This window comes from Megalobrama amblycephala, linkage group LG7, assembly GCF_018812025.1.
Source record: "Megalobrama amblycephala isolate DHTTF-2021 linkage group LG7, ASM1881202v1, whole genome shotgun sequence".
NCBI lineage: Eukaryota > Metazoa > Chordata > Actinopteri > Cypriniformes > Xenocyprididae > Megalobrama > Megalobrama amblycephala.
Genome location: NC_063050.1, coordinates 2399889 through 2412863, shown reverse-complemented (window position 1 = coordinate 2412863; position 12975 = coordinate 2399889). Strand labels below are relative to the sequence as shown.

Sequence of the window (12975 nt, the reverse complement as noted above, 5' to 3'; positions counted from 1 at the left end):
CAAACAATAGGAGCCTGTGTCACGAGTCGCACGAGCAGCGTTGCGCCCCAGAAGTGAATTAGCAAATGTTCTTATAGCAAGCTAGCTGATGGAGAAATGAATGCACATTGTCACTATTTTAGATAGATTGTACATGCAGTTAAAGGTGATAAAGAGGATCTTTTCGTCGACTGAGAAACCAAAGACTGTTACTGAGTTTTTGAAATGAGCGCATGCGTAAGAACAACCCCCCTCCTTCACAGCTCATTTTGAGGGAACGCCTCCCAAAACTCGTGCACGAGTATTGGAACACGAGTGTTTACCACCGGCATTCACTGTGTCGTGTTAGTGGATTCATATGTCGGACTCACCGCAGGTAACTCATAATCTGCAGTTGTTACTCCTGTCTCCTGACAAAAACATTGCATGCGGCGCCTGTGGAGTGTGGAAAGTTACTGGAGCGCGCAGCCGCGCTCGTCTCTCACAAGGAACGTCATGGCAGTGATTGACAAGCCAGAGGGCCAATCGCGTAAACGATTGGCTGATGTTTTTAAGGCCCTACCTTGTGCACAGATGATGTATATTAATATTATTCCTTTCAGTGCACCTAATAAATAGTCTTTTATCAGTTAGTAAAGACAGTTTCAAGTAATATTGCAAAAATGTATAAAACAAAACATCCTCTTTAGCACCTTTAACTGGTTAATAGTAATATGACAACAGTATATGTACAGAATCAACGTCATTAAATGAGATTTGAGAGATTAAGTACCCTGACAGCAACATAGTGTGGCCCAGATCCGGCCCACATCTGTTACATGCAATAACACGTAGACCAGATACGGGCCGGATCTGGGCCACACTATGTTGCTGTCAGGGTAAAATGTCAAATGAATTTGCCCAGTGCATATTTGCATGCACTGGGTTTAAAATGCACATAATTAGAGCCCAGGGAACAGGTAGAATTTCCTTCTAAGGGTATTATTTTCAATACATGGCAGCATGTGCACGTTCCTGTTCGCTAAATCGTGTTTTTCCATGCGTGAGATGACCTGTAAAAAAAAAAAAAACATTTGAATTTAACAAGAAGTAAACACATTCATTTTATCTGAGCAATGCACTTGGGATGAAAAAAATAAATAAATATGGACCGTATTATTTTTACTTAAAATGGGGCTTTCTTCATTTACCTTTGTGAACAACTCCATAATGTCCTTATTATGAGCACATTTACTGAACACATCCACGATGTACATGATAAAATAACTTCCACTGATACGATGCCTGTATGAGTTAGAGTCTGTGGAGATAATTCATTGGTAAGTTACAATAATTCGCAAAGCAACCTTTGAAACATTTGCTCATTATAGAAAGAAACATCTGTCATTATTAAAGTTATACATATTAAAGTTCCTGGCACAAAGTGTCATTTCTACAGAATCTTTGAATATGACCAAAATAAACAGGTGTGAGCTACACATCAGTCTCATATCAGCAATCAGTGTTTTTGAGCACTTACTAGGGAGGCAGGACATAAAACAGACCATGTCTTTCCTGTACACAGTGCTGTCTGATTCAGGCGGCCTGTCTTGAATATACACATCTGAGCACTCTGAACAGAGACATTGTTATTGAGTACAAAGAGAAATGAAAAATAATAAAACAACCACTGAGTTTTATCAGTCATGTCGTACTTCCTCTGCTGCCTTGGATCAGAATAACCTTTGGTTTATCAATCAGAGCAGGACAATTCTCGGAGCTCAGATGGGTGAAGATGTCGTCTACAAAGAAGTAATCACTGGAGTCATTGGCACCTAAAATGACATCTTTATTACCGATTCTTCCCCCGTGAGACATCAGAACCACGAAGGTGCTGTCCGAGTCTTTATGATCGGAATGTGCAGCAAAGTTCCTGACTGCAGCATCTATTTCCTGTGAATTTTTAAGAAATGCATGTATGAAATGCATAGTACAATTAGATTTAAATATGTGTTCATATTTCTGTTTCCACACTAGAAGTCTGCTAACTCTACATAGACAAGATTGGCTTCATGAAGCTGGGCTTTTGCCTTACGCACTTTTCCAGTCAGATTTCTGTGCTTCTCAACTCTGTAACCCAAAGCTTCCAGCAGCCACTCCATGTTCTCCTCGTCTTTCTCTGCTCCGTCCCTGTTACCCAAGTGTTGGAATTGTATGTTGGTGATCAGCAGTGCTAAACGTTTTCTCTGATATGCGTCCTTTGGTATATAAACCTATGAAAAAAAACAACAGAATTATGCAGAATTAAAGCATAAGCAACATAATTGGTGTTTCCCAACCCGTGAGATACCCCAGCAGTGCATATTTTGGATCAGTTGATTTACTGTCTTGTTTGTTGATATTATAAGACAAAGCAATACTGCAAGAAGCAATAGATGAATAAATAAAAATATATAACATCATATGAAAATGCAATGACGGAAGCCATTAAAACTGTTGCTCGATCAAAATCTGGAAAGAAAAAGAAGGCTCCAGAAAAACATTTTTCAAACTAAATAAAAAAAAAAACAGATATAAATATACTGTCACATGTCTCGTGTTTCTGTTTCCCCTGGGACCTAGTTTTCTGTCTGTCAGTTAATTATGTAATTAGTTTCCACCTGTGTTAATCATCATCCTCATTAGTTCCTTTGTTTGAGTTGTGTATATATACCCTGTGTCTTCCTCCATTCTTTGTCTGTTCTCGTTTATGTAAGATGTGTATCCCGTGTTTCTGTGATTAAAACACTACTCCTTACCCTTTCCGTCGTCACTGTGCCTTTGATCTACACGCACTGTAACATATACATAGGGCTGCACAATTATTAATTGCGATTAATCGTGCAAAATAAAAGTCTGTTTACGTAATATATATGTGTGTTATGAGTATAATTATGTATATATGAATACACACGTGTATATTTAAGAAAAATGTTTTATATATATAATATTTATATTTATTTATAATTACATATATATATATTTATACATGCATATATTTCTTAAATTTTATATTTATTTATAATTACATATATATATATTTATACATGCATATATTTCTTAAATATATATGTATGTGTGTATTTATCGCGATTAATAATTGTGCAGCCCTACATATACACTGCCAATTTTGAAGTCTTTGAGATCAAGGTTTGCTTTAGTTGAACTCTTGACCCTTTAGTCAAGCTCAACAAGCCAGAAAGTTTACATTAGAAATCAAATTAGTATTAATATGCTTCTGGAGGCTTAACTGAAACAGAGATAGTTCATTAAAACAGAGATACTTTGCCTCATTTCTCTTATCTTTCAGAATTTTGTCCTTAAACACTTGTTTGCAGAGAACAATGCTCTGTGGTCTGATCCAATCGGACTGGATGGGCTCCTCCTGCTCAGGCTGCTCAACTAAATCCATGAAAATATGTAATAAAAAACAAAACGGATAAATTAAAATATATATAATATATTCATATTTCAAATATATATACACAAAGAATCTTAAAACTGTACCATTTCATGTATGTATGTATGTATGTATGTATGTATATATATATATATATATATATATATATTTTTTTTTTTTTTTTTTTTTTTTTTTTTAAATGACTACTACATGAATGCTTCACTAACAAAGTTATTTTAGTTTACCTTCTGCAAGTTTAAACTCAAGGTTTTGTGCAAGATCCATTTGTTTCATGTTTTGCAGCACTTTTACTGCAATAGTCCCAGCATTATCACTGTACTGCTGCACCATCTTATCCACGACTTCATAACGATCAGCGTTCTCAATCTTACTTCGAGAAATAGGTTCAATCTCTGATCCTACACCATTCCACAGGTGCCAGATGAATACTTTGAGATCTTTATCCACAAGTTCCTCAAGTGTCTCAATCGTCAACTTTTTAGTTGTGTCCATTTTCTGTCACTAGGAGAAAAAGCAAAAAACAGTCTTGGCTGATCTGAGATCATCATAAAGTACTTCGGTAAAGTTGGTTTTATATTCGCACATTCGGCCATCCGTATTCAACAGCCTTGTTAATCACACTACATTGGACATTCAGTGGACATTCACAAGTAAATATGCCATTAAAACAATACTTGCCTATTTTGATCGACTGTGAAAAATGTTGTAAGTTGACAATCGTTGGTTTTCAATATCATGTCGCTGCTTAAAATTCGCGAACATTAATTTATTGCACATTTATTGGAAAGTCTGAATTTATTAGAAGTCCGAATGTGCGAATATAAAACCAACTTTACCGAAGTTCATAAAGTGACTGTGCTCCTTAAACAGTTCACTTAAACCATCCTACACTGCAAAAATATGCTGAGATGTCAGAGGTGTACACCAGGGGCGGAGCCAGACATTGTAAACATTCGGGGCTTAGACCAAATCTATATTTGTCCAAAGACAATTTAATTTTCTATTAACAGCTTTACTGACATGAAAGGAGCTTTTGTTGACGTATTCTTGTTCAGAAAATGTACATTATTTGACACTGTAATTTGTAAAACTTTGTTGGATGTACCAGCTCTAGGGGGGTCCGGGGGCATGCCCCCCCGGAAGAAAATTTCGAAAATTTTAAGGTTAAATGCATCAATCTGGTGCTCTCTGGAAACTCAAAATTAAGAGCTTCAACCCATGTACAGTGTGCAAATTGAACAAAGAAACAGCATTGACTTGTACCTGGACATTAAAAAGGGTTCAAACATCTTTTTTACAATACTTTTGTACGATTTCTTTAAATCCTTGAGCTTTTATTTTGATCACCAGATCACCAGCCGATCGCGTGCGCAGATGTGCGCACTTCTCTTTAAAACACGCAGCACAGACAGAGTGTATATATAATTAATCGCTGTCTTTTGCTGTTTTATATAGGCACAAAGCCATATCACGGTTTCGATTTTAGCTCGTTGTAAAACGTAGTATGTTTTAAATGTTCAGTTCATTATGAAACGGTGGCGGCAGTACAGGGTCATTAATGGGAAACACTGAATGAATGTATTGCTGATAAATGTGCTAAAGTTGTCATATCGGTTGTTATATAACAAAAACCCTTCCACTGGACCGAGAGAGAGTCTCGAGGCCTGCCGCTGCTCTGAGTGAGTGACAGGAGGCGTGGCTCTGTACAACTGCGGTGTGCGTAAACGCGCTGTCGGAGAGGAGAGAGAGAAAGCGCTGCCGGTGTATGGTCGGATACTGTATGCAGTATATGCAAAGCCAAAGCGCAATGAAATAAAGCAACTTATGATTTCGGGGGTTTACATAGGCTATTGTCCAGTGTCATATTTGCTCAGTGACAGTCATTACATTCGGGGCTTGACTCAAAACATCCGGGGCTAAAGCCCCGGCAAAATCGGCTGGCGCCGCCCCTGGTGTACACACAGGGGAATAAAAAAGTTTAAAATTGTACCCTTTAGGGCAGTGTTTCTCAACCCTGGTCCTGGAGGACCCCCAACACTGCACATTTTGAAAGTCTCCTCTGTCTGACACACTCATTTCAGGTAGTGGAGTTTCTTCTAATGAGCTGATGAGTTGAATCAGGTGTGTTTAATTAGGGAGAAAGACAAAACCTGCAGTGTTGGGGGTCCCTCAGGACCAGGGTTGAGAAACACTGCTTTAGGGGTACAATAGTTTTTCGCCAGGGCAGTACCTTTAAAGAAACATTTTTGTACCTTTTTTTTTTTTTTAACTCCAATAAGGTACTAATATCAGAGGTGTAAAGTCCAGGTTCAGAAAGTAAAAGTCCTCCTCAGTATTTTGTTCCAGTCACCTGGATTTGCTAGTTAGCAGTTTTTCACAGCAAAAACGTGTCTCACCTGTCCCCCGGAAGAAAATTTCGAAAATTTTAAGGTTAAATGCATCAATCTGGTGCTCTCTGGAAACTCAAAATTAAGAGCTTCAACCCATGTACAGTGTGCAAATTGAACAAAGAAACAGCATTGACTTGTACCTGGACATTAAAAAGGGTTCAAACATCTTTTTTACAATACTTTTGTACGATTTCTTTAAATCCTTGAGCTTTTATTTTGATCACCAGATCACCAGCCGATCGCGTGCGCAGATGTGCGCACTTCTCTTTAAAACACGCAGCACAGACAGAGTGTATATATAATTAATCGCTGTCTTTTGCTGTTTTATATAGGCACAAAGCCATATCACGGTTTCGATTTTAGCTCGTTGTAAAACGTAGTATGTTTTAAATGTTCAGTTCATTATGAAACGGTGGCGGCAGTACAGGGTCATTAATGGGAAACACTGAATGAATGTATTGCTGATAAATGTGCTAAAGTTGTCATATCGGTTGTTATATAACAAAAACCCTTCCACTGGACCGAGAGAGAGTCTCGAGGCCTGCCGCTGCTCTGAGTGAGTGACAGGAGGCGTGGCTCTGTACAACTGCGGTGTGCGTAAACGCGCTGTCGGAGAGGAGAGAGAGAAAGCGCTGCCGGTGTATGGTCGGATACTGTATGCAGTATATGCAAAGCCAAAGCGCAATGAAATAAAGCAACTTATGATTTCGGGGGTTTACATAGGCTATTGTCCAGTGTCATATTTGCTCAGTGACAGTCATTACATTCGGGGCTTGACTCAAAACATCCGGGGCTAAAGCCCCGGCAAAATCGGCTGGCGCCGCCCCTGGTGTACACACAGGGGAATAAAAAAGTTTAAAATTGTACCCTTTAGGGCAGTGTTTCTCAACCCTGGTCCTGGAGGACCCCCAACACTGCACATTTTGAAAGTCTCCTCTGTCTGACACACTCATTTCAGGTAGTGGAGTTTCTTCTAATGAGCTGATGAGTTGAATCAGGTGTGTTTAATTAGGGAGAAAGACAAAACCTGCAGTGTTGGGGGTCCCTCAGGACCAGGGTTGAGAAACACTGCTTTAGGGGTACAATAGTTTTTCGCCAGGGCAGTACCTTTAAAGAAACATTTTTGTACCTTTTTTTTTTTTTTAACTCCAATAAGGTACTAATATCAGAGGTGTAAAGTCCAGGTTCAGAAAGTAAAAGTCCTCCTCAGTATTTTGTTCCAGTCACCTGGATTTGCTAGTTAGCAGTTTTTCACAGCAAAAACGTGTCTCACCTGTCCCACCCGCAAATTACGCCTATGCCCACCAATAATAATGATGAAACAAGAGAATCACGCTACCACATCACGCCAGAAAAAACAATCACACGATTACTGATGTTGCGTCTGAATACAGTAGAAGATAACACCACTTCTGAGCATTAAAAAGTGTCCTGGTGTATCACAAATACACAAATAGCTGCTCATTTTTATTAACTACATGGTTACATGAAAAAATTCTGAACTTACCACAAAATATGTGTCTGTTTAGATATCCAATTTTTGCAGGTTTAAACCCTAAAAATTGCGTCTCTTTAAGATTCGATTCTAGTTTCCTGGCTGGAAGTAACTAGAGAAACTCCACCCATAAGAAGCAATCGCGCGCCCTCTAGTGACGTCATCAAAGTATGAATAAAAATACAGTAAACACAATGTTGAAACTATTATGTGCTTTAATAAGGTGAATGATGGCTGTTTGTTTTCAGTCACCACTCCATTATCTGACCATCCTGCAGCTGAAATGTATGGAAGCTTTTTTGAAACATAATGTGCAAAATGGCAATGCAATTCTGGATTTAAATTTATATTGAGCAAAATGATCATTCAAATTCAATAATATAATTTACATTTGCTATTTATTACATATTTAACGTTTTATAGTTGCAAAATTCAAATGAAAATGTATTACAGGAATTATTATAAATGTTTAAATAATTGAACTAAGGTCTGGTCCTGGCTTAGCCTAAGCCCTGTCTGTGAAACCAGGTCTATCTGTTTGTCACCATGAAATGCCATTTTTACAGCCACTTGTTTTTCCTGAATGTGATGTTAATTCCTGTTCAAACAGTGTGTGGTTATAAATGAGTACATTTGTATGTAAACTGAAGGAAGTTGTGAATTTTTCATTAAAACCATATTAACTACAGCCCTTCCATAGACATTTAACTGGCTTAGAATCTTGCTGTACATAAAGCAAGATTGATTTGATATGGTCCGTGTAACGCTTTGCAGTTCTTTGTTCAATTTGCACCATCAAAATGAACCAAATGAAAAGTTGGCTTCAAACTTTAATTTTTTCATTTTTTAGAATACTTCACAAACGGAGAATTGTCACTCAGTTTAATTTTCGATTCTACAAGTTTGGGTTGTTGCGTCCGAATCTGATTTTTGAACAAACATAAAATATGACTCATTATTCTGATTTTCCATTAATAATGAGCGCTCGCGGGTGGATTGTACCATCAGTGTCGCCGGGGGTGGAGCGTGTGTTGATATTCATCCAGAGCGCTGTACAGTTATGGATAGATCTACGGCACGTCTGCCCAAGCAATAATTTAGCACCTGCCCTACACTATTATGTACAGTACGTTGAGCTGTTCACAGAGTTTACTTTGGACTTAAGTAGCATATAGAATACGGTCAGTGCTTAACTCTGTAAAGTTGGCAATATTTTTTCTCGTAATGACATAGTTTCTCACAATAATGAGAAAGCTTCTCGTATAATGACTTCCCAGATAGCAAACTGACATAGAATCAACGTAGAAACGACTTTTCTCGTGACATCGAAACGACGTTGATCTCCGACGTTGATCCGGCATCAGTTTGCTCATCGGGTTAATGTTGAATCAACGTCAGACACTCCATTCAAATCTAACGGAAAATCGACGCAATTGGTTTGCTTACCGAACGTTGAAACGATGTTGATTTTCGGATGGTTGAAACGACGTTGTAGAATCAACACATATTCAACATAAAATCGATCTAATTGGTTTGCTTACCTAACGTCGAAACGATGTTGATTTCAGTTGAATGAAACGACGTTGTAGATCAACACATATTCAACATAAAATAGATCTAACTGGTTTGCTTACCTAACTTTGATGTTGATTTCATTTGGGTGTAGGGTTGCCAACTTTCTGAAATGGAAATAAGGAACGGGGGGGGGGGGGTATTAATAAAATAATATAATAGCATATTATAATACAACTATATATTTATAGAATAGCAAAGTAGGCCTAATCAATATACAAGACTGAACCACATAGATGTGAAATTTAAAGGGTATCATGATCATTTTGCCAACAATGAATATGGATTTGTTAATACGTTTTATTTTTAACTTAAACAAATACAACATATAACATCCAAAACTCATTGGCTTAGACTGCATTTGAGGAAAAATAAACACAACAGTTTTCTGTAGCCTTGTGCAAACTTATTCAATAGAATTAGACTTCTAGAATGTTCTTTCCAGTGCAAAAAATAATATTTTTAATTTAATTAGACAACATTTTAAGGAAGTGTAGTGCAAATATCTTTATTTATATATACTTCCATTATAGTTAACTTTCTTTCCAGTGCAAAACAATAATACATAATACATTTTTTAACCAACAGCTTAAAAACAGCTTAAAAAAAACACCATTCAATTTTATATTTTTGTGCTCTTTTCTTTTTCGCCGGCTGCTCGGAGGTAGTCATTTTTACATTTTCCGCTGTTGTCACTTGTCGTCATCGTTGCTACGATACGTGACTCACAATGACTGAAACGACCGGAAACGACCAATTAAAAGGGCATTCTCTGATGATTTTCTAAGATGTTAAAAACGCTACGCTGATCATAGACAAACAGGGGGAGAAATTAGTAAGCCTATCTACCGCACACTGCAAAAAATGACTGATTTTAACGGTAAAAAACTGTGAAAATGTCTGTCATGGATTTGCACTGAATTGATTCTCAAAAATACGGAACAAAGTGCGTTCCGTATCAGTTCAATACGTAACAAGACTTTTATGTGTCAAAAACGGGACGATTCCGTATTATACGTAACGGTTGGCAACCCTATTTGGGTGAAAAAACTCTATACAGTTAACACATTTTCTACTTATTTTAAAAATCTCAAACACTTAATACTAAAAGATAAGCCTGTTTACAAAATAATCACACATCACATTCAGTTAACATTGCTTTATGATTTACAAAATACAGTTACAAATAGCCTACATTGTCAGAGTAAACCTTCTATACACTGTAAAAAATGTACCCGTAAATTTAAGGTAAAATACTGGCAGCTGTGGTTCCAGCCATTTACCGTAATTTTATGGTTTCAAAACTATTTTTCCATTTTACACTGTAAAAAAAATCCCAGTAAAATTTACGGTAAAAAAACAGCAGCTGTGGTTGCCAGAACTTTACCGTAAAAAAATACAGTAGCAACGTAAAAAAAAAAAATCAGTTAAATTTACGGTAAAATAACGTATTTCATTAACTGATATAATATTAATTTACCAATCTAATGAAGTACTAATATCTGTTTTGTATTTTTATAATACACTGACAGTCACCAAACACAGTGGTGATAAGAGTTGCATGATGAATCAAAGTTCATCACAAGCAAAGCAGATTTTCCACAAGCTGAGAAGGACAACACTAACATATAGAAGGTGCACACAGTGTCATTCACACACACTAAACACCATCATGGTAACATGCATGAAATTTTAAAAATGCAATAAACATTAACAACATTAGATGTAACATAAAACCCTAATGTACATAACTAATTAGAAAAAAATGAGAAAAACTAAGAAGAAACAGTTATTTCAACGAAAATATATCAAATGTGAAGTGTCACACAGGGAATTGTGGGAATGTCAATTTACGGTTTTTCACTGTAAATTTTACAATGAATTGTTATTTTTCACTTCCAAAAACTGTGGTACTAATGGTATTTTACCGTAAAATTACATTAAATGTACCGTTAGATTTATTACAGTTATTCACCGTATATAGTACGGAAACTTTCTGTAAACCAATTGACAGTTTTTCACCGCAGCATTTTTACAGTTTTTACTGTTAAAATCACGGTCATTTAGTTTCAACACCGTTTTTTCCGTTTTACGGTTTTAATACTGTTTTTCCATTTTACGGTTTCAACACCGTTTTTTCGTTTTACGGTTTTAATACCATTTTTCCATTTTACAGCTGTGCTGTAATTTCACAGTAAAATACTGGCAGCTGTGGTTCCAGCCATTTACCGTAATTTTATGGTTTCAACACTTGTTGGAAATTTACAGCCAATTTCCAACAGTAAAATACTGTTATTTTAATAAACAGTTAAATCCTGTAAATTAACAGCTAATGGTTGGTAAATTAATTACTTGCAGTAAATTTACAGCATTTAACAGTAAAAAGGTTTGTTCCTGAGAAAAACGGTCTCATACTGTAAAAACCAGCACATGGGGGCGGAGCATCTTCAACGAGCCTCATTCAAACTCCTGCAGAAAGTGCTGCGGTCAACGAACGGAATCTCTTCATCTGCGTGTGCTAAAGAAGGAAAGTGTTCAAGGTAAGATTATTTCATCTTGTTCTTTTATTATGTTGCACTCAACTCGTAAAATCGCCTTTTTCGTGGCTCGTGAGATATTTTTGGCTGTTCTTGGCGCGGATCGCGTGTTACTGAAAGACAAACAGACAGACAGTTATCAACGGTGAGGCATTTCACTAGTCAGTGTTCTTTAAACTCTGATTTTAACGTTAGGTTTTGGAATAACTGACGACGGGCCGCTGAATTATTACAAAAACAATGCTCAGGCCTGTCCAAGATTGTAATGCAGCCACGACTCGAAGCGGCCTGTTGTCAGGTATTCCTCCTCGGTCACCACACCTCAAGATATTGTTCAGATGTTGTATTTCAAGACATTTTTCAGGTTTTTGTCCTTAAACCGATATTGCCCACTGAGCAAATTATGTCCAGAAGACGTCTTTTTGAGGTCTTGGCTCAGGTTGAAAAGACGTCCACTGAGGGGCCAGAATGAAAGTTTTTATGACGTCTTTTTTTGACGTCTTCTGAACATCCGATATAGACGAACACGCAGAATCAACAAAGGAGAAAATCACAATTTTTAAGCGACCATCGTGGAGATGAGTGTTTGCTTTAGTTGGGCTCTTGACCCTTGACTTTTAATATTAGATTTTGTTTGGGCTGCTGTAACTGAGTCATAACAGCCAAAGAGAAAAGATGATCAGGTGTTGGTTATGTTTTCACATAGTCATTATTTGATCTGAATCACTGAACTCATTCAGAGCCCAATCTCTGAGTTAGATTTACATTATTGATTACAGCAGCACTGTGATTCTACAGCAGAAGGTCAGCTTTTACAATATGATTCAAAGGATTTCAGTAACAGTTGTTCTGACTTAAAAAAAAAAAAAAAAATTCTTTCTTTAAGGCACACACAGACATCAAGAATCAGCCTGTGAATCTCAACAGTGGTGAGAATAATAAAGCATATTGCAATGCATTCTGGGAGCCACCAATCAAAATTCACCCATGGCTCCCATCATCCATTGCTTCATGAATAAATTATGAGCTTAATTATCTTAGTAATTTCCTTTCCATTCTCACTATTTTTATTTTATTTATTTTTTTCTGTTTTTCCGTGACTTTTTAGTGGCTTGTTTTCTAATGTTCAGAGTTGATCTGTTTATCAGAATATGTTGCTTTTCACCGTCATTGAGATTCACAGGCTGATTCTTGATGTCCGTGTGTGCCTAAAAGAAAGTTTTGTGTTGTTGTGTTTTTTTTTTTGTTTTTTTTTTAAGTCAGAACAACTTTTGAGAAATCCTTCAGATTATATTGATAAAGCTGATCTTCTGCTGTAGAATCACAGTGCTGCTGTAATCAATAATGTAAATCTAACTCAGAGATTGGGCTCTAAATTGGCTCTAATTGAATTGAATTGTATTTGTAATTTAAATGTGATTCTGCTTATTAACATCAGGTGTCTCCACTAATTGTCAATCATCACTCAATCATCAATTATCTCATTAACTTTAACACTGCTTCAGTGTTAATTTTTAACACCTGGCAAGATGTTATATGGACTCATATGGAATGTTTAAAAAT

General features: G+C 36.8%; 1 protein-coding gene across 1 annotated transcript; it reads right to left on the bottom strand.

The window, feature by feature from the left end:
- Nucleotides 1-872: 872 nt before the first annotated feature.
- Nucleotides 873-7423, bottom strand: LOC125271033 (caspase b-like). The gene is made up of 8 exons (XM_048194971.1): nt 7316-7423; nt 3643-3919; nt 3287-3399; nt 2058-2231; nt 1674-1911; nt 1499-1591; nt 1170-1279; nt 873-1031 (listed from the first exon to the last, which is right to left on the bottom strand). Exons 2-8 carry the CDS (start codon nt 3908-3910, stop codon nt 921-923), a joined length of 1107 nt encoding a protein of 368 aa, XP_048050928.1. The 5' UTR covers nt 3911-3919; nt 7316-7423; the 3' UTR covers nt 873-920.
- Nucleotides 7424-12975: the final 5552 nt, after the last annotated feature.

Coding starts and splice junctions, on each gene's coding strand:
- LOC125271033 (XM_048194971.1), bottom strand. CDS start 3,910: ATGGACACAACTAAAAAGTTGACGATTGAGACACTTGAGGAACTTGTG. Junction 1,912..2,057: donor ACAGAAATCTGACTGGAAAA/GTGCGTAAGGCA, acceptor AAAAATTCACAG/GAAATAGATGCTGCAGTCAG. Junction 1,032..1,169: donor TTATGGAGTTGTTCACAAAG/GTAAATGAAGAA, acceptor TTTTTTTTACAG/GTCATCTCACGCATGGAAAA.